Genomic DNA, 24,015 nt, shown 5'->3' with positions numbered 1-24,015 from the left:
CCGTAAAACAACCAAGGAATGAGAATCGCATTACCATGGGAGGGGAAGAAATCTGTAACCAAAAGAAACCAAGTACTAAAAACAGCTTAACTTGGGACCAATGAACATTGAACCAAGGAATTTCTATGGGTTTTGACTACATAAGTATCTGAAAAATCCAGTAAGGTGCCAAGTGTCATGAAATGATTTTCTCTGCACACCTGGGTATGTGTGGATGAAATTATTTCTGCTGCACATCCTGGCCAGAATAAAGTAATGCCTTGATTCTCTAAAAATGTTGGAGAGATTTTGTTTTTCCCAATTTTGGTGACACACTCTTTCTCGTAACTGAGTAAAGAACCAGCTCCATGAGCTCAGAGAGAAATAAATGACAGCAAATAGCCTATAGGATTCTGATTCATTTATTGAATACATGACAGGTAAGACAGACTGTGTAAAATCACATGTATTACTTGTACTTTAAAAAAATGACAATAAATTACTGAATAATTAGTAAAAGCAAATTTACTAATGGCTGCTCTCCAGTGATACAGAACAGAGGAGGCAGAGAAATAAGAAGTATGTACCAGCTGTGAATACAGACCAAAAATGTCACAAAGATGAATTAACACTGAGTAGCACACCAAGTAGTGTTAAATGGGAACATCCACATGTGTCCTTCCTACCTTTAGATCCCAAATGCCAGCCAAAAGCTGGATCAAACCTTGCCTTCAGTGCGGGGTCTGCTCTGCCTGAGCAGCAGTGTCTCTTGCCTTGCCCCTGCAAGGCCACTGCTTCTGTGCTGAGATGAGTTTATCTGTAGTAACAGCATTACTTCTCCTCCCTTGGAAAACACACCCTGCTACCAGAAGGGCAACTCGTAGTTTCCTCTGGTTTTAACTAATTTAAAAGAGCACTCAGTCTCCCAGTTATTTTGTCTCTAACTGGACAGAGCTCTGGTATTGAGGTTTCCCATAAAGGGCTGATGGCAGAGCTACACTGCTCTGAATTCTTCCCCTTTAGGTACAAATGCCCTTGGATGTGCAGTAGTTTCTAAAAGCACATCCATTTTTAAACTCTCAAGAAAGGACTCTGAGCAGCAGTGGGTGGGACAGTGCTCTTGCACAAATTCCTGCCCCAAGCATTTGTGAGGGCTGACTGATCAGAGTATTCTCAGGGGTCCTCCTAAAAACTGGACCCATCACTAGCTAGTGAACGGAATGGAGTGACAGGGAATCAGCATTTATCAGTGAATGTCCCAACAGGGAAAGTCCAGCAGACCAGTGTGCCACTGCCCTGGAATGCTGAGGCTGATTCACTGATATCTATTTTAGGAACTTATTCCCTCATTATAACCATCATGGGCCCACTGAATGACTCAGTATCACTTCTGCACTGAAGTCAAGGAGCTTGTGGCTTCCCAGACAAATTAAAACCAATGGCTTTCAAAGAAATAAAAAAGCAAATGCTAGAAAACCAGGTCTGCCTGAAAATTCCCGAATTCTGGAGGAGACAGTAAGTGATCGTACACTATGAAAATGCCAAATCACATGTGAAAGAAACCTGCAGGTCTGAGCAATGTCTTGTGTTTAGATCTTAGGGTGCTGGGAGCACTGGGGCACATTTGCTTTATAGCTGCTGAGTCACAGAACAGCTTACAGGAACGTACAAGATTATTTATAGGTCAGAGTCCTATAGCACTTGATTACACTGCATTAGCTCTCGGACTGGCAGCCAGAGGTGAGCATGGTTTCAAGCCAGGCTGCATCTGCTGTGCAAGTTACCCAGGAACCTACAGCAAACAAGGGCAGGCAAGGAGCAGTTACTGTCTGAAATAAAACTTCATTGAAATAAAAGATAGCAAAAGGCAGACATGCATAATTTATGGTGGTAATTCTATATGTCAGGGGCTATTAGGTTCTAATGGCTCTCAAGAATGTAAATCTAATTCTCTCAGCCAGAGTAGCCAAAGGAACATCTACACAAGCAGTCACTGTCAGGAGCCCCTTATCAACTGGATTCTATTGTAATTGTGTAGTAACTGGTCTCTGAATAAACAAAAAAAACCCCAAACAGAAAATACCAAACCATCCTGCCATCTGCCACACTATCTTCCTGTTTTATCTCCCGAAGACAACTCCTGCTTTCTTGAGTTCACCCTGACACAGAGGAAAGTTCATAGTCACTGGATGAACTGAACTGCCTCTCTACCTTCTTCTGATCCTTGATCTTTTGGAGAATGTTGACTTTTTTCTCAAAGTAGTTTACCAGGGCTGTTTCTGTCAGCATGGAGGCCAGGATCTGCTCAAAGGAGATGGACCAGTCAGTGTCAATGGTGCTGCCATACCTGGCAGCTGCACTGCTGCCCTCACAGCCGACCAGCACTGTGTCATCTGCGATGTCTTCACACTGCAGGGAGCCCGTGCTGACCATGGAGTAGGAAGACATGGACATATCATCTTTGGTTTCATCATCTGATAGCAGCTGTAAAGGAGAGCCTTGTCCTTCCCCTGACCCATCTCCTAGAGTTTGGTTTTCCTGCTGTGTTTTCCCAGGCTGAGCATCAACGCTGGTTTTGTCGTCATGGTCAGCTTGGGGTTGCTGCTCCACCGCTGAATTCTGACTCTGTTCAGATGTTGGTGACTCTTCTTCACTCACAGGATCTTGAGTATTGTTTGCTTTGCAGTCCTCAGACTTCCTTGTGGGCCTGTTGGAGAATTTTTTTCCAACTTCCCCAATCCGCAGAAGCAGACTGGCCACAGTGGCGATGGCGTGGTACAGCTCCTGCTCCACGGGGTCCTCACTGAACATGTTGTAAAGGGTCTTGCATAACTCTATGAACTGTTCCTTTAAAAAAGATGAAATAATCATGTATCAGGCTGAAAAAAGTTGTCAGTGGCAGATGAGGCAATAGGCACCACCTCAAATGACTCATTGCTTATTGCCTCCCCACCAAGTGGCAACTTACTGAACTGATTCAGAACAGTCTGACATAGACAAACTCCCCCATCTCTGTTGTGGCTAAATTGAGACACAGCTGGCAATTTAACAGTGGTGGGTTTTCTGCTGGCAGATGAACAGAGTAGTCACATATTCACTAATGCTAAGAAAAACCTGAAGTTTTACCTCTATTCTGACACTCTTCTGTGGTCAGCTTCTAAGCATTTCTGAACTAGTTTAAGTAGCAGCCACTAAGGAAATTAGAGACAGAAAAGATCACACCAGTCATCTGACTCTCTCTTCTGTAACCACATTCTTCACTCTCTACCAAGCAGCTGTAACTTGAAGCAATGCAAAACCAAAAAAGCTGAACAAGTTTCTGTAATATTTGAAACATCCTGCTCTGGAGGGAAAACACAGAGTGCAGTTCTTACAGGAAAAACTGGTCTGTGAGGCAGAGTGAATCCATTGTGTTTGACTGGTTGATACAAAGCAGTTTGTCCATATCCACGGCAGAATTCAACAGAAATGTGTGGAATTAGAGGTTCTAAAGCTCACCAGACCAGAACAGCAAGAAAATCCAAGGGCAAGGACTGAACATACTGGCACAATGGCTGCACATATTGCAGAATTCCACTAAGCTGCCAATGATCCAACTGGAAGCCTTCGTACTCCTTTCTTACCTGGCTCATTTTGGGGAGATCCTTAATTGTTTCTTTCTTGTTCTCTTTTTCCTTGGCCCACATTCTGAGGTAATATCTGTAGTCCTGTGGACTGGTACCTTTCTCTTCTGCAAGGCAAGAACAAGCCACTAATCAGGTGGTTTATGGTTTCATACACTTAAAAAGTGAATGCTGAGCCAACAAAAATCAGGCTTGAAGAAAGGTGTTACTGACAGCCCAGGAAAGCATCTACCAGGAAGGCTGCATTGTTTTCACCAGGTTTATCTGATGCAGCTCAGTAGAGCAAAAAATTTAACAATGCTGCATCAGCTTGACCTCTCACAGATGAACTCTGTGAGCTGACAACTCACCCAACATGATTTACAAAAGCTGTGATCTTGGTATGTAGAAGAGTTGGAGCAGTAAGGTGTAAGGAATACTTATTTCCCAGCTCACCTCCTGCTTTACCTTGGTCCACAAGGGACACTTTGCAAGGTCTCCTTGATCAGCATGAGACAATGAACAGGACATAATATGAGAGAGACAAGATTAGAATGTGGTCTACTGATGATGAAATTACCTTTTTCTGGACCATTCTCATTTCTCCTTCCTTTATCTTCTTGGGTTTCTAAAGAATTATGGAATTATAAAATAATTTATAGCTGATTTTCAGTAATACAATATACAAAGAACTTAAGACAACTATATATAAAAATTTAAATTATACAAGAGTACATTTAATAGAAGTTATATCTCACACTCCCATATCATGATTAGAGGAGTGAACAGAACTGGATGGAAGCATGAGGCTGATGGGATGAGCTGGATAAAGAGCCACACTCAAAAAGTGGGTTGAAGAGCTGAGGTAGAGGGGAAAGGTCTTAAAAGAAAGCATGAAAATACAGGTATGAAAGAGAGAAAAGCAGTGTGATGGCTTAAAAACAAGGATGTTCAGTCGCCCAAAGCAAGATGATGAATGGAAAATAGCCAAATCACTACTGAGCACTTATATGATTAATGCCTACTTCTCATTATTCACTGCCTGAACTGACATTTTGGGAGCAATTTGCAGTCTAACTTCATGAACTTCACTTCTGGTTCTCTATATTGTCACTAGAACAAAGAAGAAGTCTTGGTTCAACTCAGACTGTTAAATCAGCCACCTAGCACCAAAATGCACAATTACCTCTTGTACTTACTCAGATTTTTTGGGGCACTGTTGTGTTTTGGTAAATGTTTAGCATGATTAACATACTTTGACCTCCTATCTGACAATCTCTAATGTTGAATTTTAAGAAATGAAGTAAACTAGTCTACCAACAGTTTGGCTATTCAGTGGCACGTATTCTTATTCCTTTAAACTGGGAGACTGTGGAGTAGGCACAGGGATCACCTACCCAGGCCAGCAAGCCTAACACCCCCCACTCTGCTCTGAGCATCTTTTTGACCACCATTTTCTAGGATGAGATGAATTCCACTGAAAGAAGCCAGACAAAACCTATTTTGACCATGGCTGAAACTCAATAGGCAGAATATGCTGAAAGATATTTAATTACTTATAGCACTTTATTAATAGTGAGAGTGTCATGAGCAAGGAGCAGCAGCAGTAATTCCAGAGTATTTACATCAGCACACTGGGCTGGCAGGTGGTTCCAGCACCACAGACATGCTCAATGCATGCACATAATCCACGGACTGACCTTGGGACTCACAGTGCAGGCAGATATCCAGCTCTGAGACAAAAGGAGATACTTGAGCAGCAGAAAAAGGGGTTCAGGGGACAATATCCCAGATAAAACAGAAGAAAAGGCCAGACATAGACAGACACAGAGAAGGAAACAAAAACAAGAAGAGAGACAATGAGACTTGCATGAAAAACCTAAATCATGGTGGGACACAGGGGCTGGTGAAAGCACACTGCTCCTCCTCAGCAGTCTGTGCCCATGATTCAGAGCATGCTGTATCCTGCATGGAATGGGCACTGAGGAGTTTTAGCTCCAAACTTCTTCCCAATCATGCAACAAAGACAGTAAACCCAAGCACACTGGCAATCCTAACACACTGCCAGCATGAGACTATGCCTTACACAAAATCACTGTTCAGAGCACATGGATTTATGCTGCAACTCCTGCCTGACTGGGAGGTAAAGGCAGCAGTGTTGCATTACCTTCTGTTGTCACATCCTCTGTGAAATAACTTGTGGCCTCCAAAGCAGATTCTGTCTCCTCTGGATTCAGAGCTGTATTCACAGAGAAGCAAATGTTAAAATCTCTAACCGAACAGCAGTTATCACCCACTTCATTAGCAAAACTCCTGAGGCACCCCATGTCAACTGATGTCAGAGCAGCCCGTGTTCAATAGCAGCAGTACACAGAAGCAGTCACTCACCAGGAGGCAGGTGAAGCTTGTAGAGTACTTTGAGTTTTTCAGTGAGGTCACCATGGTACATCCCACCTGGCAAGAAAAAAAAAAGGTTAAGAAAAATAGCAGTTTAATGATAAAGAATCACCCTCTGCCCAGAGGTTCAAACCAGAACGAATTCCCATACAATAACTGCTCAAAATCCTGTGCAGAATCAATAATGAAATCCACACCAGAAAGGCAAATTTTGTCCAGCTTGAGGCTTCCTGCCACCCTCCTCCCTCATGACAGTGACACCATTATCTCCTTTTATCTCTTCTTGGAAAAGGACAGACACATTTTTTGCAGCATTCCATTTTCTCCAAAAGCACCACTTACTCATTCCTGTCACAAATTCCTTGAAGTTGATGAGAGAATCCCTGTTCTCATCCAGGAGGCGGAAGAGCCGCCCTGCCAGCACAGGGGTGTGTGCCCCACAGGCCCAGGGGGTGAGGCTGATGAACAGCTCCTTGAACTGCTCCATGTCTATGCGGTACTGCTCCAGGTAGGGCAAGCTCTGGTCCCTGCGGGCAGCGGCTGCACGGTTGTTCCCCCAGTAACAGCTCATCAGGTACTTGGCCTTTGGAGGGAAAGGATTAACAGGGCAGATTATGCTACTCCACAGGAGTGGAGACTGTCACAGCTCAAGAATAGCACTGAGGAAGCAAAGAGACATTTCAGGAAACACATTATCTGCCTTGTGATTCCTACTGTTACCTCACTACAAAATAATATAAAATGAAGGAAGAGATATGGATTTCAGGAAAAACACAAGGAATTATTTAAAGTGAAAAATACAAAACATGATTTCAGGTTTTAACAAAATGTCAGTCAGGCGTTATTGAAAAGAGAACATACAAGTTTTAGAACTAAGCCACTCTTTCTGAGTCTACAACAGAGCACAACCAACTTTGGTAGATGTAGTTGGGTAATACCATTCTTTTAAAAATATATATGCTGACAAACAGAGGCAAAGCCTGTAAGTAATCTTGTCACAATTACAGATGAGGTCAATGAAAAACTTGAGAATAAAAACTGAAGTACAGTAAATCCCAGCTCCCCATTCTCAGGACTATGTTACATTCTCTTCCATTGACTCTACAGTTTCTTTCTAAGTATCATTCAAATGCTGTGAATGCAGTTTGGCCACCTTTGGGAGAAAAAAATTAAAAATAATGAATCAAATAGTAACAGGGCCAGTCCTACTGGCACCATGTGTACCAGAATGCCACATCAGTTTCTGATAGGTCACATTAAGAATTAAAGCAAAGTCATTGCTTCCCTTTCAACTTACTTTGCTATTTGTACTGTGTGTGACAACATTTCTTCCTCGCTCTCAAGGAAGGCTTCTTACCTTGAACACTACATACAGCTCTTCTAGCTCTTCCATAGAGAAACCAATGTCACCAGACACAGCTCGGACCTGCAGTTACAGATAAAACAGAGTGAACAATTTATTTCAAAAGTAGAAAAATCCAATACAACTCACTGGAAAATCTGTGTAACACAGAAGAGAAGAAAACAAGTGCAAGGAGATATCACACAGAATGGAAGAAAAACACCACCATTCTAACACCCCTGGAAACCAATCAGGAAGGCAGTTTGCAGTTAAGCAGAAACTGCTGATATTTTAAGTAGTTTACTGTGCTTATTTCCTGTTTGTGCAGACCTGGCTGAGCAGATTGTGCCACTCCTCCCTCTTGTTTTTATCTTCAAATGTTTGACTTGGATGCATTAAAGAACAACAGTGAAATAAACACCCTGATGAGATTCTCCACATAGGACATGGGAGATAATGGTAATAAAAATGGACACTCCCCTCCAGCCATGAACCCTTCAGTAAAATTCCCTAGTGCACTCTCTAACTGGCAGTAAAAATAATTATCTGTTACCCATCTTTTCTCAAAGATTCCAGGCAAACAGCAAAACAGACAGCACTAGGCATAGGAGAGTATGTCAAAGCCTACAGGTGTTTTTTATCTCCCTCCATATCGAACATCTCATTCAATCATTCTTTCAGTCACTTAAAACTTGGTCTGCTACAGCACAAAATTTCTCAATGCTCACAGCAAAACACCTTCCATGACTTGTGCCATTTGGTAGCTCATTCAATCTGGGAGTCACATACCACACTCTTCTTGGCTGTATCCTCCAGAGACTGGATCACTTTCAGCCTTTGTTTGAAACGCATTTGTTCAATGTCATCTGCCTTCAGATTGCCAAATTTCTACAAGAAAGGAAGCAGATCAGGTCAACATCATCTCCTGAAGAGAGAACAATCCATCTTCAATTACACATTATTTAACAAGTGTACTATCCCCTCAGAGATGACCTAAACCCACTAGAAGTCTTTTACCAGCAGTGAGATGAGAAAAAACTTGAGCTCTATTCCCTATTCACTCCTGTCCTGCAAGAGAAGCAATTCAGAGTTCATGAGAAATCCAACATCAGAGGTCTCTACAGAAAAAGGATCTGTCAGGACTGACAGAAATACAGGTCCTGTACTGTGGCAGAGATAAGAGAACTGACAGGCTGCCATTCCTTCCAGCCCTGTCATTTTTTCCTCTAGGACCCACATGAGATTCAGCCAGAAACACCACAGTCAAGAAGCTTTTCTATGGACTAGGTCAGACAAGTAATATGAATTCAGTGACACTCTTTTATAAAAAGAAAAAAAAAGAACAAACAGAGATTGCAGATTTGAAGAAGCAAACAAAACATCCAGGAAAATGACAGCTGCCTGACTGTAAACAACCAGAAGGGGATGGCGTGGAAAACAAGATAAAGAGAGAAATGAATCCAGTCTTAGCAGAGAAGAACTGCCAAACATCAGTTCTTTTGCCTGTGTTCTTTCCATCATTCAGAATCAAACTTCTCATGACTTTGTTCTCAGTATGAATTGTGAGGAACACCTATATAAGATAGGTGATCCTCAATGCAGAGATATTTTAACTGCATTGGCACCATTCTGGGGTCTCCTTCCTATTACTATAATGTGGTTTGCAGAAAAGGATTCCTGTGCATGAGAACTGGGATTCTTCCATGTTTCTGCAGAGTACTTCACAATTTTTACCCGGAATTTCCCTCCTTAATTCCTTAACATTGACAATCCTCAAATAGAAGTAATAGTGGAGACTTCTTGGACAAAGCAGGACGAAATCTCTATTCTGTAACTTCTTCCTTATTTGCAGTCTTCATTTTAGTCCCTCTGGTGTTGGGCAGACTCTTTGTAATCCGCAACAGCCAACAGTGTCAGCTTCTACTCATACCAAGCAGGTGGAACAATGGCTTCAGCCTCTTTAAGCATCTCAATCTATGAACATTGCTCAGATTTTGGAGGTACAAAGCATAAAATGGGAGAGAAAAAAAAATCCAAAGCCAGAACTTTACCTCATATGAAGTTTTGATGAGTTCAAAAATGTCAATTTCAAGTGGGGGGTCATCTCCACTGGTCAAGAGTGCATGCAAGTGGGGAATAGGGGGAGAGACACTCTGTCTGTTAACTACATTGTCCAAATATCTGTGGACAAAAACGAGAACAGATGCAAGATACAGGATTAGTGTCCAGGAAAATAAACAAATCCTATATACATTACTTCCAACTTGTTTGTATCACTAATCTAAACCAGAAGGAGACTGTAATTTTTCCCATCTGATCTGCAATGCCACCATCAATGTACCTGGAGTAAAGTTGATATTCACCCTATTTTGGGGCTATTTACCCTTTTAAAAGTGGGCTTCTAGTCATATGCTGAAGATCCCACAAGAAGAGATTCCCATTTCAAACAAGAAAATCTTACATTTACTAGACTTGAGAGATATTTGCTTGATAATGTTATGTTTTATGTTTCTAGAACGTGATTCCTGCCAGAATCTGTTCTAAATAGTAATGCAGAATTAATATGTAAATTCCAAATAAACAACCTTTAAGAATTCAAATTCAAACTGAGATGCAGGAATTTATTATGCTGCAAAACAGCTCCAGAAGCATGGGATTCCTCCATAATTGATCCAACAATTAATTTCAGCTGTTGCAGAAAGCAGTAACAAACCTCTTTGGAGCACAAGTTTCATCCTATAGTGTTATCTGTGACCTGCTGTTAGATAGAAAGAGATGGTGACTAAAAGGCCACCGTTACTATTCTGTTAGAAAGAAGAACAATTATGGTACCTGCCCAAAATAGTCATGGCTTCACCTTCATCACAGCACTGTAGTAACTTCTCCATGTTGGCATCAAGGATGGCCAATGACACCTGCAGAATAAACTTGATTCCCTCGTAGAAAAAACAGTCGACAATAACTACAGCACTCTCAAAGGGCATCACACTCAGGAATAGAGTGAGAAACCAGGAAAGGGATATGGTGGAGATCACTCCCAGGTCCTGCATCTTTTCTGACAGCTGTGGAAGATACTCTCGTGTAAGTTCTTCAAAGATGCCTTGGTCCACCAATGCACCTGAAACAGACAAACAAAACAATGGTAAAAGTCAAAATGGTGATGTCATGTACCAAGCTAAGCAATTATTAAAAAAACCAGTATGAATTCACTAAATTTCATATAGGCCTCTGAACATCGTAACTAAAATTAAGACATTAATTTATTTCTGTTCTCAATAAAACCAATGTATTTAGATGGAGACTATTCCTACATTGCAGAGCATGCAGACACAGAACCTCTCATTCATCTATGCATTTGCCCTGAATGGAGGGGTGGAGGATTACTGATATTATGGTATTTACATCAAACTATACTCTTTTATACAAACCAACTTTAAAAGCTCATGAAATGGTGTTTTCACTAACCTTTCCTGGCAGGCTGCTCCAAAGATTTAACACATCATTCAGATGGGGAAAACTAAAACTCAGTAATGTTCTTCTAGATATTCCTCCTTACTGCTAATGATCCCTCCTGAGACCAATTTTTGGTGACTTCAACTTCCTTGTTACTACAAGGTAGAACTACTACCTTGGAGGCCTCAAGTGTCTCTTCCTATGTCTCCATCACACCCCTGCCACTTTAAAAGGAACAGAGTTGCACTTAATTGTCATTTAAACGCATCACATTTAATTAATTCTGAACAAAAAGGTGTTCCTGGGAGATGCTGGTGCAACCACAGCTGAAAATCCAGGCTTTAGCAGGAATCTGACAAGGACTCACCCACTACTCTTGTGTTGTAGTAATCTGGCAACATCCGCTCGCACAAAGCCACCAGGAGCCAGAAAGCCTCTTCCTCATTGCAGTACAGCAGCAGCACTGAGGTGACAATGTTCATGGCCTAGGAGCCAGCAGCAAACACAGAAACAGGGGAAGAACATGGAGGTCTTCATGAAAACACTGCTATTACAGACCAACTAAACTTAAAAAGCATGAAAACAGCGAACTGTCACTAAGAGTCACATCTGTTTCCAGCTTCTACTAGTATCTGAGTCAATAGATGACCTTAACTCAATTTTTCTTCCTGTTTTCAGTTCCTCTGTTCATGAGGCAGCAGATAATTTGATGACCTTTTGTCATGCATTTTCAGTAAACAACATGAACAAGAATAATTTTCAGTCTTCATAAAAATACTTGTAAGAATTTGGCCATAACAGAACAACATGATGAGAACCTGTAACATCACAGCAATACACAAAATGAACCTGAATTTCCACCAAGTTGTTTCACAAACCAGCAAATGGCTTCATTTTTACTAGATTGTCCACGTGCATCATCACTTATTTAATTGCTCCTTTTAATAAAACCAGATGTTTTTGCTGAACTATGGAAAGCTCTGTCAAGAAAACGATTAAACACTCTGACATTACATCTAACAGCATTGTGAAAAGTCTATTTAAATACTATGTTCAAAGGATATTTAAGAGATGATGCAGCATAACTTCTTTCCTACTTTGTCACTACTACATATACAGCATGAAGGAAAAGCTTGAAACTGAACAAAAAACTACAGAAAAAGTCCAAGTCAATCATGGTCACTGTGTAGGACTAACAAGTCTAAGACTTTGTTCCTACCTGACAGTACCCAATTGTTGGATTTCTGAACGCATAAGCTGTTAAGACTCTCCGGAGGGCAGCAATTCCCAACTCGTTCTGGAAGGCAGGATGTTCTGGCATAGAGCGGTGCAGATCTCTCTCAATTTCCTCAGTAGCGAGATTGTACCTTCCCATTGACTTTTCCACAAGATTTGCGTAGTAACCAGGATGAGTCACCATCTCATTCCAAGCCCCTGAAATGACAAACAAACATTGCTTTACCTCTGGTGCTTTGAAACAGATTTTATTCCCAGCTTCAGAGATGCCAAGAAGCATTGCATGAACTCATGAACTACAAATAGAGGTGAAAATATAGCAACATCTCATTGTTAAATCATGTTAGAGTTTAGGTTCCAACACTGAAACACAGACAAAGGAGGCCAAACAGCTACTAGGATAATAAAGCCACCACAAAGTATCATTCAGATGGAATTAATCTGTCATTAATTTCTTCTGAAATTAGCTAAGATTCATACCTCTTCCTTTGAGATGTGCAGAAAGCTTACTCCTGCTGTCAAAATAAGCAGCACAACATCCTACCTGAAAAAAGGAGCCACAGCTCTCCACGGAGATTCTCTGGGATTCCTTTCTGTACCAGCTCCCTTGTCTTGGCAGTGCGGTACATACACATCCCTCGCCCATATTCAAAGAAATGAATGTTCCAAGACTCTTCCTTCATCTTCTCCTTTGCCTTCATAAAAAAAAAAAATATGGCTATTTTAGAAGATTATTGCATTTTTATGTTTGTAGGACATGTGATTTCTGGGTATACTCAGGCCTGCACTTCACAGGAAAAATACATTGTGACATTTAAAACCTCTCTTCTTTCTGCTGAAGAAAAGAGTGTATATACTAATCTACCCTCTTCTAAATGACTTATGACCTTGCTTAAAGTCAAGTCTTCACAACTACACCTTGCAAATCTCCACATAAATGCAAGCAGAACCACGGATCACGATGATTAACTAGCAAGCAGAGATACAAGTTCCCTGCTTTCTTGCTCTGAAGAAAAGTTGTTCTTCACAGACATGAATTCACATCCCAGAACACTGGTAACATTAATTTCTCAGCCTCTGATCAAGTATCTAGGTATGTCAGTGCATACAGTGTAAGCTGACAGTAAAGATACCAAATGCAGCACCACCTCTGTGACACACAGTGATATTGAGCAGGGATAAAAAACGTTTCCATTCTAGAGTAGGTCAGGAAATCACAACCTACTGCAAACTATTTAAAGTTAATTGTTTTATATAAACATATTATTTACCCCTTTGGGTCCAGAGAGCTCCTCAGAATTCCTCCTGAAGAGTTTGAGCAGTCCCTGCGAGGCTGTTGGCACTTGCCCAGCACAGAAGCTGACGGGTCGATGGCTGAGAGCAGACGTGGGGCTGACAGCCAGGGGGCTGCTGGAAGGCAGCTCTGGAACCTCCTGGACAAGAGAACAGAAAATGTCTGAGGTCATATTCTCTCCTCTGCTCGTGGCCTGAGACAGCACTGGCAAACACACTATAAGGAGCATTGCTCTGAGAAGTTGATAAAGTTCCTGTCAGTTATTTTCTTAGTACCTCACTGCTGGGATCAGCCATGTTCCACTTCCATTCTCTGTCGATGCCACACGGCTTCTTGGATGGTGTTCTCTGCAGGAAGTCAGAGATCCTCTGTACCAAGAAATCCCGGTCTTTCAGATTGGCAAAGAAGAAGGTCATTTTACTTTTAGTACTGATGGACAGAGGGCTGGGCAAGACACTGGAACTATCTGCTTTCTCAACTATTGTCACCTAGAACACAAAGACAAGGGCCATTTGGATCTGGCATGTTTTCCTTTATCCATAAAGCACAGCACAAAAGACAGAAGGACACGAAAGAGAAGAGAGGTCTGTGGTCTTAACATATAGCTGAGAAATTCCCACCTCCCTGAGAGGAATGATGAGATGACAGGCCTCCTCTGCCCTGCTGGCAAAACAGATGTAGTTGTTGGAAACAAACATCTGGCCAGGAATATGCATCTTGTTGAATGGTGTCCACAAGGTACAATCTGTATGTCCATCCAGGCATTCATCCTTGGGCAGCCGGAAAGTGGCACGGTAGCACTCATTTTTGGCTCGAGCATCCAGGTCTCTGGGGAAAAGTAAGGGTAGTATCCCGAAGCTTTCTTACTCACTTGAAAAACCCACTCAAACACTAATGTCAAATGTTCATTCCAATCACAACCTTCAGACTGCTGTGTATTCTTAGTATTCCTTTCGCTAACTGAGATGCCACCCCTCCTCTGACTCCTCTTTCAGCCTTCAGACATGCCTCCCTGACAAGGTATGTCCTGCAATACAAGATAAAATATGCAAGTGCATCTACAAAACTGAAATGTTACATCAGATCCTGAAACTGCAGAGAACAGTCCCCAGTGGGAGGACTTATTACAATACAAATCTGTTTCTTTTTATAAATCTTTAACTTCAGACAAAGGAGTTGGTGTAATTTTTTTCCTTCACTTTTTTTTTTACATATGAATTTCAGCAGTTTCTAGTTGAAAATTCCTTCTGAGAGTGCCTAGCCATGCATGAGAAAGACATGAGGGTGTGTGTGAATTCAGCTCCAAACTGGGATGGGGAGAACAAGCAGAAGGTTAATGACTGAAGTAAGTGATGCAGCCCCTAGAGTGAGAAAACCCCTGCAGCACCTGGGAGCTACAAAATAATACAGATTTATTTTTATAATTACCTATTACCTGTCTTCTGTTCTCACTGCTGGGAACATACCTTTTTAATGCAGAGATGTTCTTAAGAGGCCTTCTGGGCTTTGGAAGAGACTTGTCCTGGAGGAAGCTTTCATTATCCAGCAGCTGCCGCATTGCAATGTTGGCCAACTGCTCCATCAGCTTGAACGTCTCATTGATGTTGAGAAACATGGAAAAATAGAGTTCACTGTCCCTTGTGCTTACTTTAATGCACTCAGGGAACAGCAGGGTAGCATTTTTTTCTAGCTGGGTTACATCCACCCACTGGATCACCAGTGTAACTGAGGAAAAGAATTTAAAAAATACTATTATTGCAATGGAGGCAAAACAATAACCAAAGAGAAATGAAGGTCAAGTAGTCTGCAAGCTCTCAGTGGAGCAGCATTTTTCCCCCCCTCTTACACATGGGCAGATCTTTTCTTCACACTTTTACCGGGTTCTTCAAAAATACTTGGAAATAACCTTTGGGATTAACTAGACCAGAAATAATGCAGTTCCAAAAGGACTATCTCCCATCCAATAAATGCTTTCAACTACAATTACTGAAGTTTTCACTCTTTCTTTCCAGCAAATTAGCTTTGTACTCAGGAGTTCAGGCTTTGAAAATACTGGGTCCTGGCAGGTGTTCCACATAAAACTCACCAAGGTAAAAATACTGCTTGGCTCTCTAACCCAGTCTAACTTGTAAAAAGTAATCTAGTTTCAGTAAAACAGATGTACAACTTGAGAAATGTTTTAAAAAATTACTCAGGCATTCAGTCTAAACAGCACTGAAGTGCCTATGAGAGCAAGAACTGATTTAGGTGCTGAGCCAGTCAGAGCTCAAGGATTCCTAAAAGGTAAAAAACCTGTCAGCTTGAAAATGAGATCACACAAAAGATAACTGCACCGGAAAGATCATGGGAAATGATAGAAACACAACTTGCAGGCTCATAACTCACCCTCTTTGCCCAGCAGGAAGGAGTAGAAACAGAGGTGGTTGACAGTGAGGTACAGCCAGCCCTGCCTGGGGACACGTCCCTTCCAATAGCTGCAGGAATAATAATTGACCAATTTCTCCACCTCGGGCATCCCAAACTGCTTCCTCATCTTCAGTTCAGCCTCTTTGAATTTACCTGGATCCTCTTCACTCTGGGGCTGCTCATTCTTGTTCTCCTCAGCAATAATGCCCTGAAAGGACATGGGAGGAGAGAGGAAAAACAGAAGTGAAGGTGCCTGCTGACAGAAATAGTGTACAAAGCACAGGGTCACAGCAGCAATCTGGAAGGCACAAAGGAACAGGACATAGCACTTATCCTTGTTCCCTATTATTGTCAGAAACAGCAGAGACATGCAAAAAGGGCAGTCAGATACTGTGGGAATCTGGGACCTGGGATCCACTCCTGAACGTATGCCACAAGCACTCGTGTTTAATGTTTGACTGAGTTCCTCATGGTTGGCCTGGGAACACTTGGAACACCCAGCAGGAGAACTGAGTCAGTACAGTCTCTTTTCACTTGTACACATGCTTCTTCAACTGGAAGAAGATCATCTACCAGGAAGGGCAGAACTCTGCAGTCTGTCAGATCTTGACTGGCCAGAAGGAAAAACAAATGACCACGATCTCTCTCATGCACAGATACACATGGAAAATACTTTAAAGAATCTGACAGGAGAGCTGAAAAAGATCCAACTTCCTGCAGTTCAATAAAGAACTGTATAAGTTTCTGTTCCACAGGATTTGTGGGCTGGGAATCTGAAGTGTGTTAACTGCAAAACCAGCAGACACTTGACTCCAAAGTCAGTGGAAGTTGGGTGCAGCTCCTTTACAACCCAGGTGCCTTTCAGACCACTGGCAGGGCAAGTATATTGCCTGCAAACTGGAATTCTGTCTCCCCCATCTGTTGCAAGATGAACTCTTGTTAAACCATCCTCCCTGTATCAAAGGCATAACTGGCAACGATTTTAAAGAGGTATTATATTTGGATTAGTAGGAACATCCTAAGCAGGCTGTTCCTTGAGATCTACTGCTCTTAGCCCTTCCCCTTCAAATGTATTTGTTCAGTATTTGCTCTGACTGTGACCTGACTTTGACAATGCTGTTTGTGTTCCATGACACTTCCATACCTATGTATGATTGAACAGGATAAAAAATTATTACAACTACCTCCCCATCCTTTCTCAAAATCTGGAAGTGCTTCATGGAAGGAATGATACATGCCACTTACATGTATCTTGCCCTTGACAAAAGTGGTGATATCTTCTTCATTGTCAAAGATGGACAGAGTCTGCAGTAAGTTATTCTCCAGCCATTCCCAATGCTTTGTGATCTCTTTACGAGATGATCCTAATTGAAGGGGAGAAAGATGATGCCAAGAGCAAAGAAAAAAAATTAGAACAGTGTCTTTTTTTCCTCCAAGTTCACAGCAGGAAACTAATAATTACTGAACAGTGATTAGGATAAATCAGACACACCAAGTGTGTATAAGTCAAGGATATTTTATGTACACCAATGTTATGTTTCTAATAAAATGTCTCCATTGTCACCAAGGATACTCAGCACAAAACAAACAGATCATCTTGTTTGCCAATGCACACCAAACACAGCCTTTTTCCCAGATAAAAAGCATTCCTATGTTCCTGTAAAGAAACACTCTTTTAATTACTGGCATTCTGGAACAAAAATAATAAACTACCAGAACAGGAATTTTTTAACACCTACACAGAGGTTCCATTTCTCAAAAGCAATGGTGGGCAGGGAGCATACAAATCAAAAAGCAACCAAAATATTTATATCAAAAAGTTCTCTGCTTTCTTAAATAAAAACTTCTCAGCAAACTTTCTATCCAACAGTTAGTTGTCTTTAACCATACAGTCTACAAAAAAGAAAAAATAAAAAAAATTAAAGAACTTTTCTGTAAATAGTTGCCTTAATTTCCATTCATTATTTCAAATATTTGTCTTCCTCTCTGTTGATAGCTATCACTATATTGTAGACAGAAAAAAAAAGAAGAGATAAAAAAATTCCAGGTTTTTATAACAAGGTGAAAAACATTGTTAAATGCAGATGAAAAGAAATCTTTTAAAATGCAAGTCAAAGACATTTTTAAATTTCTCTTTGCCATATTCCAGTAAATTTACCTTCTAGTTTCATACTTAAGCAGTGGGATACCCAAAAACGTCATGTCTGCCAGTACTCAGTTTCTCTATGAGTACATTTTACCACTCTGTGTAATCAATGATGGAAATGATGGAAAAGAAGAAAAACAAATGACACAAACAGTTCCCTGGGAGGCAGCTTCAGCCATGAAATCCTTTTCACATTTGTAGTTGGACACCAAACCATAAAAACCCAATGCCAGCTAATCTGAGAATAAAACTAGAAGCAAATGAGCTATCCTGTCTGAAAGGACTGCAGGGATAAGAATTTAGTTTTTTGTGTATGGCCCAATGTGCTCAACAACAAAAGTTTGCTCTGTTGCCTCTGTGTATAAATTTACTTGACATCTACCGCAGCATCTGACAAATACTCAAAGCATAAATGATTTTGAGTAATACAAAATGGTTTATTTTAAAGGCACAGAACTATCAATTATAGGAGGCTTTGACTGTGAAAAAAACCCCACAGGTTCAGTGACAACAGCAGTGGAATAAAGTGTGTGTCCTGCTTTGTTTCATGAGCTGCATCTCTTACTAAGTGACAGCAGCCCAATTGCTAAAATAAGCCTGGCCTCACCAACTGACATCTTTGTAAGAGTAACATTAGAATGACATACATGAAGGAGTCAAAGTTTGTGATTCCTATTAGGAGGAAATAAGAAAGAAGAAAAGAAGAACAAAGAATTAAAAGAAAGCAATGAGAACAAAGTGCTGAAGAGCTGAAGCTGCATGTGTGACCAGATTGGTGCCCACTAGTATTTACACATAGTGAACTGTAAATAAAATATTTACATTTTTCAACTAGAGAGCAGTATACATTTTGTAACTTTTAAGGAATGCCAGTACTCTTACTTTGACAGCAGAATGAGAACTAGATATGACAAAAAAAAATACTTTGGATGAAGACAACATATTTACTCCAGTACAATAATTTATCAAACTCCACTTGGGTGTTACCCTGCCCATCTTACTTCTACATGCTGCATTGCTTAAAAGTAACTGAGATACAGAGGGTATCAACTAAAACACTCCTGAAATTGAACAAAAATAACTTACTGAGTTTCAAGATACCATAAAATTATAGATCTGTCTGCACTAAATATTCTCCTTTTTTCTATGCAGTTCCTGATCTGCCATTTTGTTTTCTGTCTTTCTTGATTCTCTGCCTCCACCCTCCTTAAAGGGGAACCTGTGTTTCTGTGAAACACAGCAACATCTAAACATCTCCTCTGCAGAATCTGAGTAGCTCTGCAAAGGAGAATATTGTGTTGGTTGCCTGGGGAGAAGGTGGGAAGAGGAAAAACAAGACATCAGCCTCTGTGGGCCTAGCAAATGATTCCTTTGTGATCAGATTTTATGTCTCCATTACAAAGTGAGAAGTGAAGGTTCTTATTGTAAACAAAGTTGGTCTAACAAGTATGTCTGGAGATATTTCCTCTTTAGAAAGCATTAGGACCTAAAGCTTTAATCAAAGTTGACAAACAGGCATCAGATGGTTGCATTATGATAACCTAAAATAGTAGTTACATTTCTCAAGTAAAAGAGGCCAAGGATCCTTGATGTTAAAAAAAATACTATTCTAGTCCATTTTACAGATCTATATACACATCTATTCCAGGCCAGAAATAATAGAAAAAACATAAACTGGACCAAGAGATTTCCCAAAGTACCTCTGGTACCTTGAACAATGTTACAAGTTCCCATCTTGTGCCATACTCCTGGTAAGAAGCAGCACAATATCCATCATCTCACCAAAATCAGCATAGGTTGTTCTCTGCACAATCTCACTACAACCTTGCAAATACAAGGTACATCTTGGAGAAAGAAAATTCCTAACATCTTCAGAAAACAGAAGCTTTTACAGACTTCCCAGTTCCTCAATTACAGTTTAAACAACACTGAGTTTTGTAATTTCTGGAATCTTCTGCTACACCACCAGAAGCTCTTGGAAGTGTTCTGAGCAGTCACAGGATACTCCTATGTGGGATAACCGGTCATATGAACCAAAAAGACAAGAGAATAACTCAAATCCAAGAGTCACATACCACAGGCCACTGCCCAGTACACTTGAGAGTCCTGAGTCTGGTGCAGAATGCGGTATGGGGCAACTCTGGCACTGGAATCCAAAACCACGTCTAGTGTTCCCACAAGGAGACCTAGGCAGCAAAGAGACAAAAATTACAGCAGTGTAATACCAAAACAAAGAACTGGGTTAAACAAAACCACAGGATGATCACTGCAGAGAATGCTGATGTTCACAGTCTGTGAGCAGTTGTGATGGAAGAGCTGCTGCACTTGGTTGAGAAAATGGAGATGCACATGCAGTCACTGCAGGTAAATTACCTAAAAAAACCTGCAGCCTGTCCCATTAGTAATGGACAAACTTTATATGACAATTAAATGCCTACTAAGCCTCATTATAGTCCCTCACATTCACAGTAGAGTTTTCTAATGAAAGTGAAATGTGTTTTCCTCTGTGGGGTTTCTGCTTCTAATAGTGATTTTTAAGCCTACCAAGCTAAAAGACACAAGAGTTTCAAAGACTGTATTTTTCAGAATCACCAATGCCAAAAGTAGATTACTTGTCCAAATGGAATCAAGCAGATCTAGAAACACTGGTGCTCACAGGTTTGAAAGATGCTTCCAGAAGTACTTTGATTAAACAAAGATGTCAGCAACTCAAAATTTGGTAATACAGAAGTCAAAATATTTTTATATGATGTTAAATAAGAAAGGAGACACTTCCGGAGTAAATATTGATGGACCAGACTTTGTAAAGCAAATCAATTTACTTCAATGAAGACTTTATTTCAATTAGGTAAAGCAGATATCTAAGACAATTATTTGCTTTGTTATTATAGACAATGCATTATGAGCATCTTTAATGCAAATTAACTTTGCAACACACTCATGATTAAAAGTTCCCTAGTATTAGAACTTGGAGAGGGAACATGGTTGCTCTGACTTTGTGAGAGGTCCAGTTTCAATTGCCAGCTCTCATGGTTTGGGTAAGCCTGTGCAAACAGGACTCATCCATATCTCATTCCTTATCAAGAAACATGCCACTTCCTCTCCCTTATCTCTCTTGGCTATCTATGTAGCAATTAACATAATAACAAATGAAGAAATTAAGAATGTACCACTGATTGTCCTTGCAGTGAACCATCACCCACAGCAAGCCCATGTGACAAACCTAAACCAAACACGTATGTAGCCAGCACAGCAGGACCTGTTTGGGCTCTGGGCTTCTTGCATAGTTTTATTAAAAATTAATTTTGAATCTTTCATATGACAATACTGAAGACGTCAAATATTGACACACAGACCGGTAATGAGATGTTCAGCAACTTGACAGCAACTCAAACAGCTTTCCAGCTCAGCTGAACATCCCACTCTAACTCTGAGAGGTCACTGCAGCTGCACAGCTCCTTAAGGACACGTGGCTTTTAACCTGCAGGAGCTCTGAAGAACACTCACTGAGCCACACTAGCTGGGAAAGGAAGCACAGCTCAAAGCTTCAAGCCATCAGGGACACATCAGTTTAAATGTTCCCAGAATAGCACCAGGCACCAGTTTTTTTTGGAAAAAAATGGAAAATTGTAGAATACAAGTACAGGCCTATGTGCAAAACAGCACAAGGTAAGTGACATCAAACAGAGCAGTTCAAAATAATTTTGATCACTGTTAAAAGATGAAATATGCTAACGATGTTTAACAGCTGCACCGTTTCTGTAATTAGTTTGTTTAAAATGGCTAATATATGACAGTCGCTATGTGTAATTGACAAAAGTAAAATTCACATCTTTGTAATTCGCATTTAATAACTGAAAGCATTCTGCACATAAATGGGGTTTTTAAAAGTGAGGGGATTTGTTGTTGTTAACATCGTGCTTTGGTGACAGTCATGTTATTTTAGCAGTTTATGTCACAAACACGGCTGTCCCCCGCACACAGGGGTATTTTCCAGTGGGCTGAACCCACACAGCTTCACCCCCGGCCCATGTACAGCACAACTTCTGCTGCTGCTAATTATAAACCAAGTCTTACTGTCATCCTCTGCATCTTGAAAAAGCACACACACAAAATATGCAAATAAACCACCTTAATAATTCAAAGCAACGCGAGCAGGGCTGAGAAGCCATTTTTGACAAGAAAAGAAGACGATCCCGGCACCCCGTCAGTTCTGTGTCCTCCCCGGCAGCAGCTGCCCGGGCCTGACCGCTGACAGCGCCGGCCGGGGGCGGACACGGGCCCCGGGCGGGCACCGCGCCCGAGGGGCTCCGGGCTCACACACAGCGAGGAGACGGGCGGAAAGCGCCTTTCTCCCCCCGCCGGGCCCTCCCAGCCCCTGCCCCGCGCTCACGGACCCCGGGCCGAGCCGGAGCCTCCCCGCGGCCCCGCCGCGCCTCACCCGTGAGGCCGCCCCCTTTGCCGTGTCCCCGCCGGCGCTGGAGCAGGAAGAAGGGGTTGGCGCGCTCGGTGACCCACAGCGCGCCGGCCAGCAGCACCTCCTCGGGGCCCAGCCACATCGCGGCGGGGCTGCGGAGCGGAGCGGCCCGCGGGGCTGGGCCGGCCCGGCCGGGGCGGGAGCGGCGCGGGGGGAGCGGCCGGGCCGGGTCACGGGGCCCACGCTGCGCCCGCCGCCACCGCGCCCTCTGGCGGCCTGGCCCCCTCCGTGCCGCCGCAGCGCTGAGGTCGCGGGTTCGAGCCCCGTGTCCGGATGGCGCCCGGTGCCTCCTCCCTGGACGGCCCGCGGTGGGCAGTCGGGGGTCACCGCCGCGCTCTCCGAGGCTCCTCTGCCTCCCGGTGGCACCCTGTGACATTGAAAAAATCTGAACTGAACGGCCTGAAGTTGTGTCGGGAAAGGGGTGACGGTTTTGGTTGGATATTAGAGAAATACCCACCCCAGAGGCTGGTCGAGCACTGGAAGAGGTGGGACACGTCCAGCACTCATGCCCGGGCTTCTGGGAAGATGGGAATTAATTTTCCCCTTTTGCTGCAAAGAACATGCTCTCTCAGCATCTCAGCTTGGTGAGCTCAGGGTGGGGGTCCTGGCATCCCCCTCCTGGCAGCTGCTTCATTTTGGTCCTCTCTTTGCAGCTCTGGAGCCCACTCAAAGCTGGTGGCCCAGTGCAAGGATGCTCTTTGCAGCACACAGGACAGCGAGAGATGCAGGTCCCTCTCATCCCTTGGCTGCAGAGCAGCTTCCCAATAATTTAGTGAACCACTATTGTTTCAATAACCATTAGAGGGCCTCTAGGCTAACTCTGAAAGTGTTACAACAGCACAAAACACTGACATCTGCCATCTCTGTGCTTATTGCCCAGCTCCCAGGAAGGCAGGAATGCCATGGTTTTTTTAGGCTATAAATCCTTTAACCCTGGATGATCTATCTTTGTTAGTGCAGTGGCCTAATCCCAGCCTTTGTACACTACTGTAATATAAATATTTATTAGCTGGCTCAGCCTGTAGGGCTGTGCCTTCACCTCAATGTCATGGCTGTTTTTGGGGAGCAGCAAGGTGGTTTCTGAAGGCTGGGTGTCCTGTGGAAAGCGTTTAAGCACTGTTTAACTACTGTTGTTCTTGCTCACTCTGTGCCATCTTTAAGGCAGCAAAAGCTATGGCAATGTGTCTCCAGCATATTCATAAGCATATTCATAAGCCACTTTGAACCATGTGGCCCTTAAAGGCTTGGGATTTCTAGGCACTAGTACAGTAAAAAAAAAAAATTATACCAGAGTGGGAAAAAATTGATCTCTTGACAATGTTGTTCCATACTATCCTCTAAGACAGATCTATAACAAATGCTGGAAGGACTGGAGTCACTGGGTAATGCTCTCATTCTCCCATATTTTCAGACACCAAACTCACAAACTCCATATTTTTAAACTGCTTTTTATTGAAATGTAGTACATTAGCAAACCCTAACTAGTCAGTATACACTATGAACATATCGGCATATACCACATAGCTACAATACAATGTTATACTTACATCAAAACATGTCAACAAGTTCTGCTGCTGGCAAGCTACACTTCCACAGGGACTGGAAAGCTCTGGCTGTCAGGAGGGCACTGTGTGTCCCTGTGTCCCTGCAGTGTCCCCAGACCCCTGGCAGCTGCTGGCGTGT

The 24,015-nt window shown here is 42.2% G+C and overlaps 1 protein-coding gene across 5 annotated transcripts; it reads right to left on the bottom strand.

Annotated features, from left to right (window-relative positions):
- Nucleotides 1-385: 385 nt before the first annotated feature.
- Nucleotides 386-22,469, bottom strand: TBC1D9B (TBC1 domain family member 9B). Of its 5 annotated transcripts, none has more exons than XM_015642062.3 (22): nt 22,297-22,469; nt 19,931-20,041; nt 16,955-17,073; nt 15,689-15,917; nt 14,770-15,028; nt 13,924-14,131; nt 13,579-13,791; nt 13,281-13,442; nt 12,554-12,704; nt 11,993-12,207; nt 11,141-11,258; nt 10,153-10,438; nt 9,372-9,501; nt 8,110-8,208; nt 7,336-7,404; nt 6,321-6,561; nt 5,970-6,035; nt 5,749-5,820; nt 5,282-5,332; nt 4,162-4,209; nt 3,603-3,709; nt 386-2,826 (listed from the first exon to the last, which is right to left on the bottom strand). In XM_015642062.3, the coding sequence occupies exons 1-22, from the start codon at nt 22,412-22,414 to the stop codon at nt 2,134-2,136; spliced, it is 3,765 nt and encodes a 1,254-aa protein (XP_015497548.1). In that variant the 5' UTR covers nt 22,415-22,469; the 3' UTR covers nt 386-2,133. The 5 variants fall into 5 exon arrangements, with proteins under 5 accessions (XP_015497548.1, XP_015497549.1, XP_033373523.1 ...); XM_015642063.3 differs by having other exon boundaries at nt 5,282-5,314; XM_033517632.1 differs by lacking the exon at nt 4,162-4,209.
- Between the last annotated feature and the right edge of the window lie 1,546 nt (nt 22,470-24,015).

This window comes from Parus major, chromosome 13 (genome assembly GCF_001522545.3).
Source record: "Parus major isolate Abel chromosome 13, Parus_major1.1, whole genome shotgun sequence".
NCBI classification, from domain to species: Eukaryota; Metazoa; Chordata; class Aves; order Passeriformes; family Paridae; genus Parus; species Parus major.
This window is presented reverse-complemented; position numbering and strand designations above follow the sequence as displayed.

Bases quoted from the DNA above. Each gene is read 5' to 3' on its own strand.
- TBC1D9B (XM_015642062.3), bottom strand. From the start codon at position 22,414: ATGTGGCTGGGCCCCGAGGAGGTGCTGCTGGCCGGCGCGCTGTGGGTC. The intron at 15,029-15,688 runs GTGAGTTATGAG...TCTTTTCCTCAG, and splicing joins CTTCCTGCTGGGCAAAGAGG to TTACACTGGTGATCCAGTGG. The intron at 5,333-5,748 runs GTAATGCAACAC...CTGCTGCTCAAG, and splicing joins AGAGGATGTGACAACAGAAG to TATCTCCTTTTGTCTCAGAG.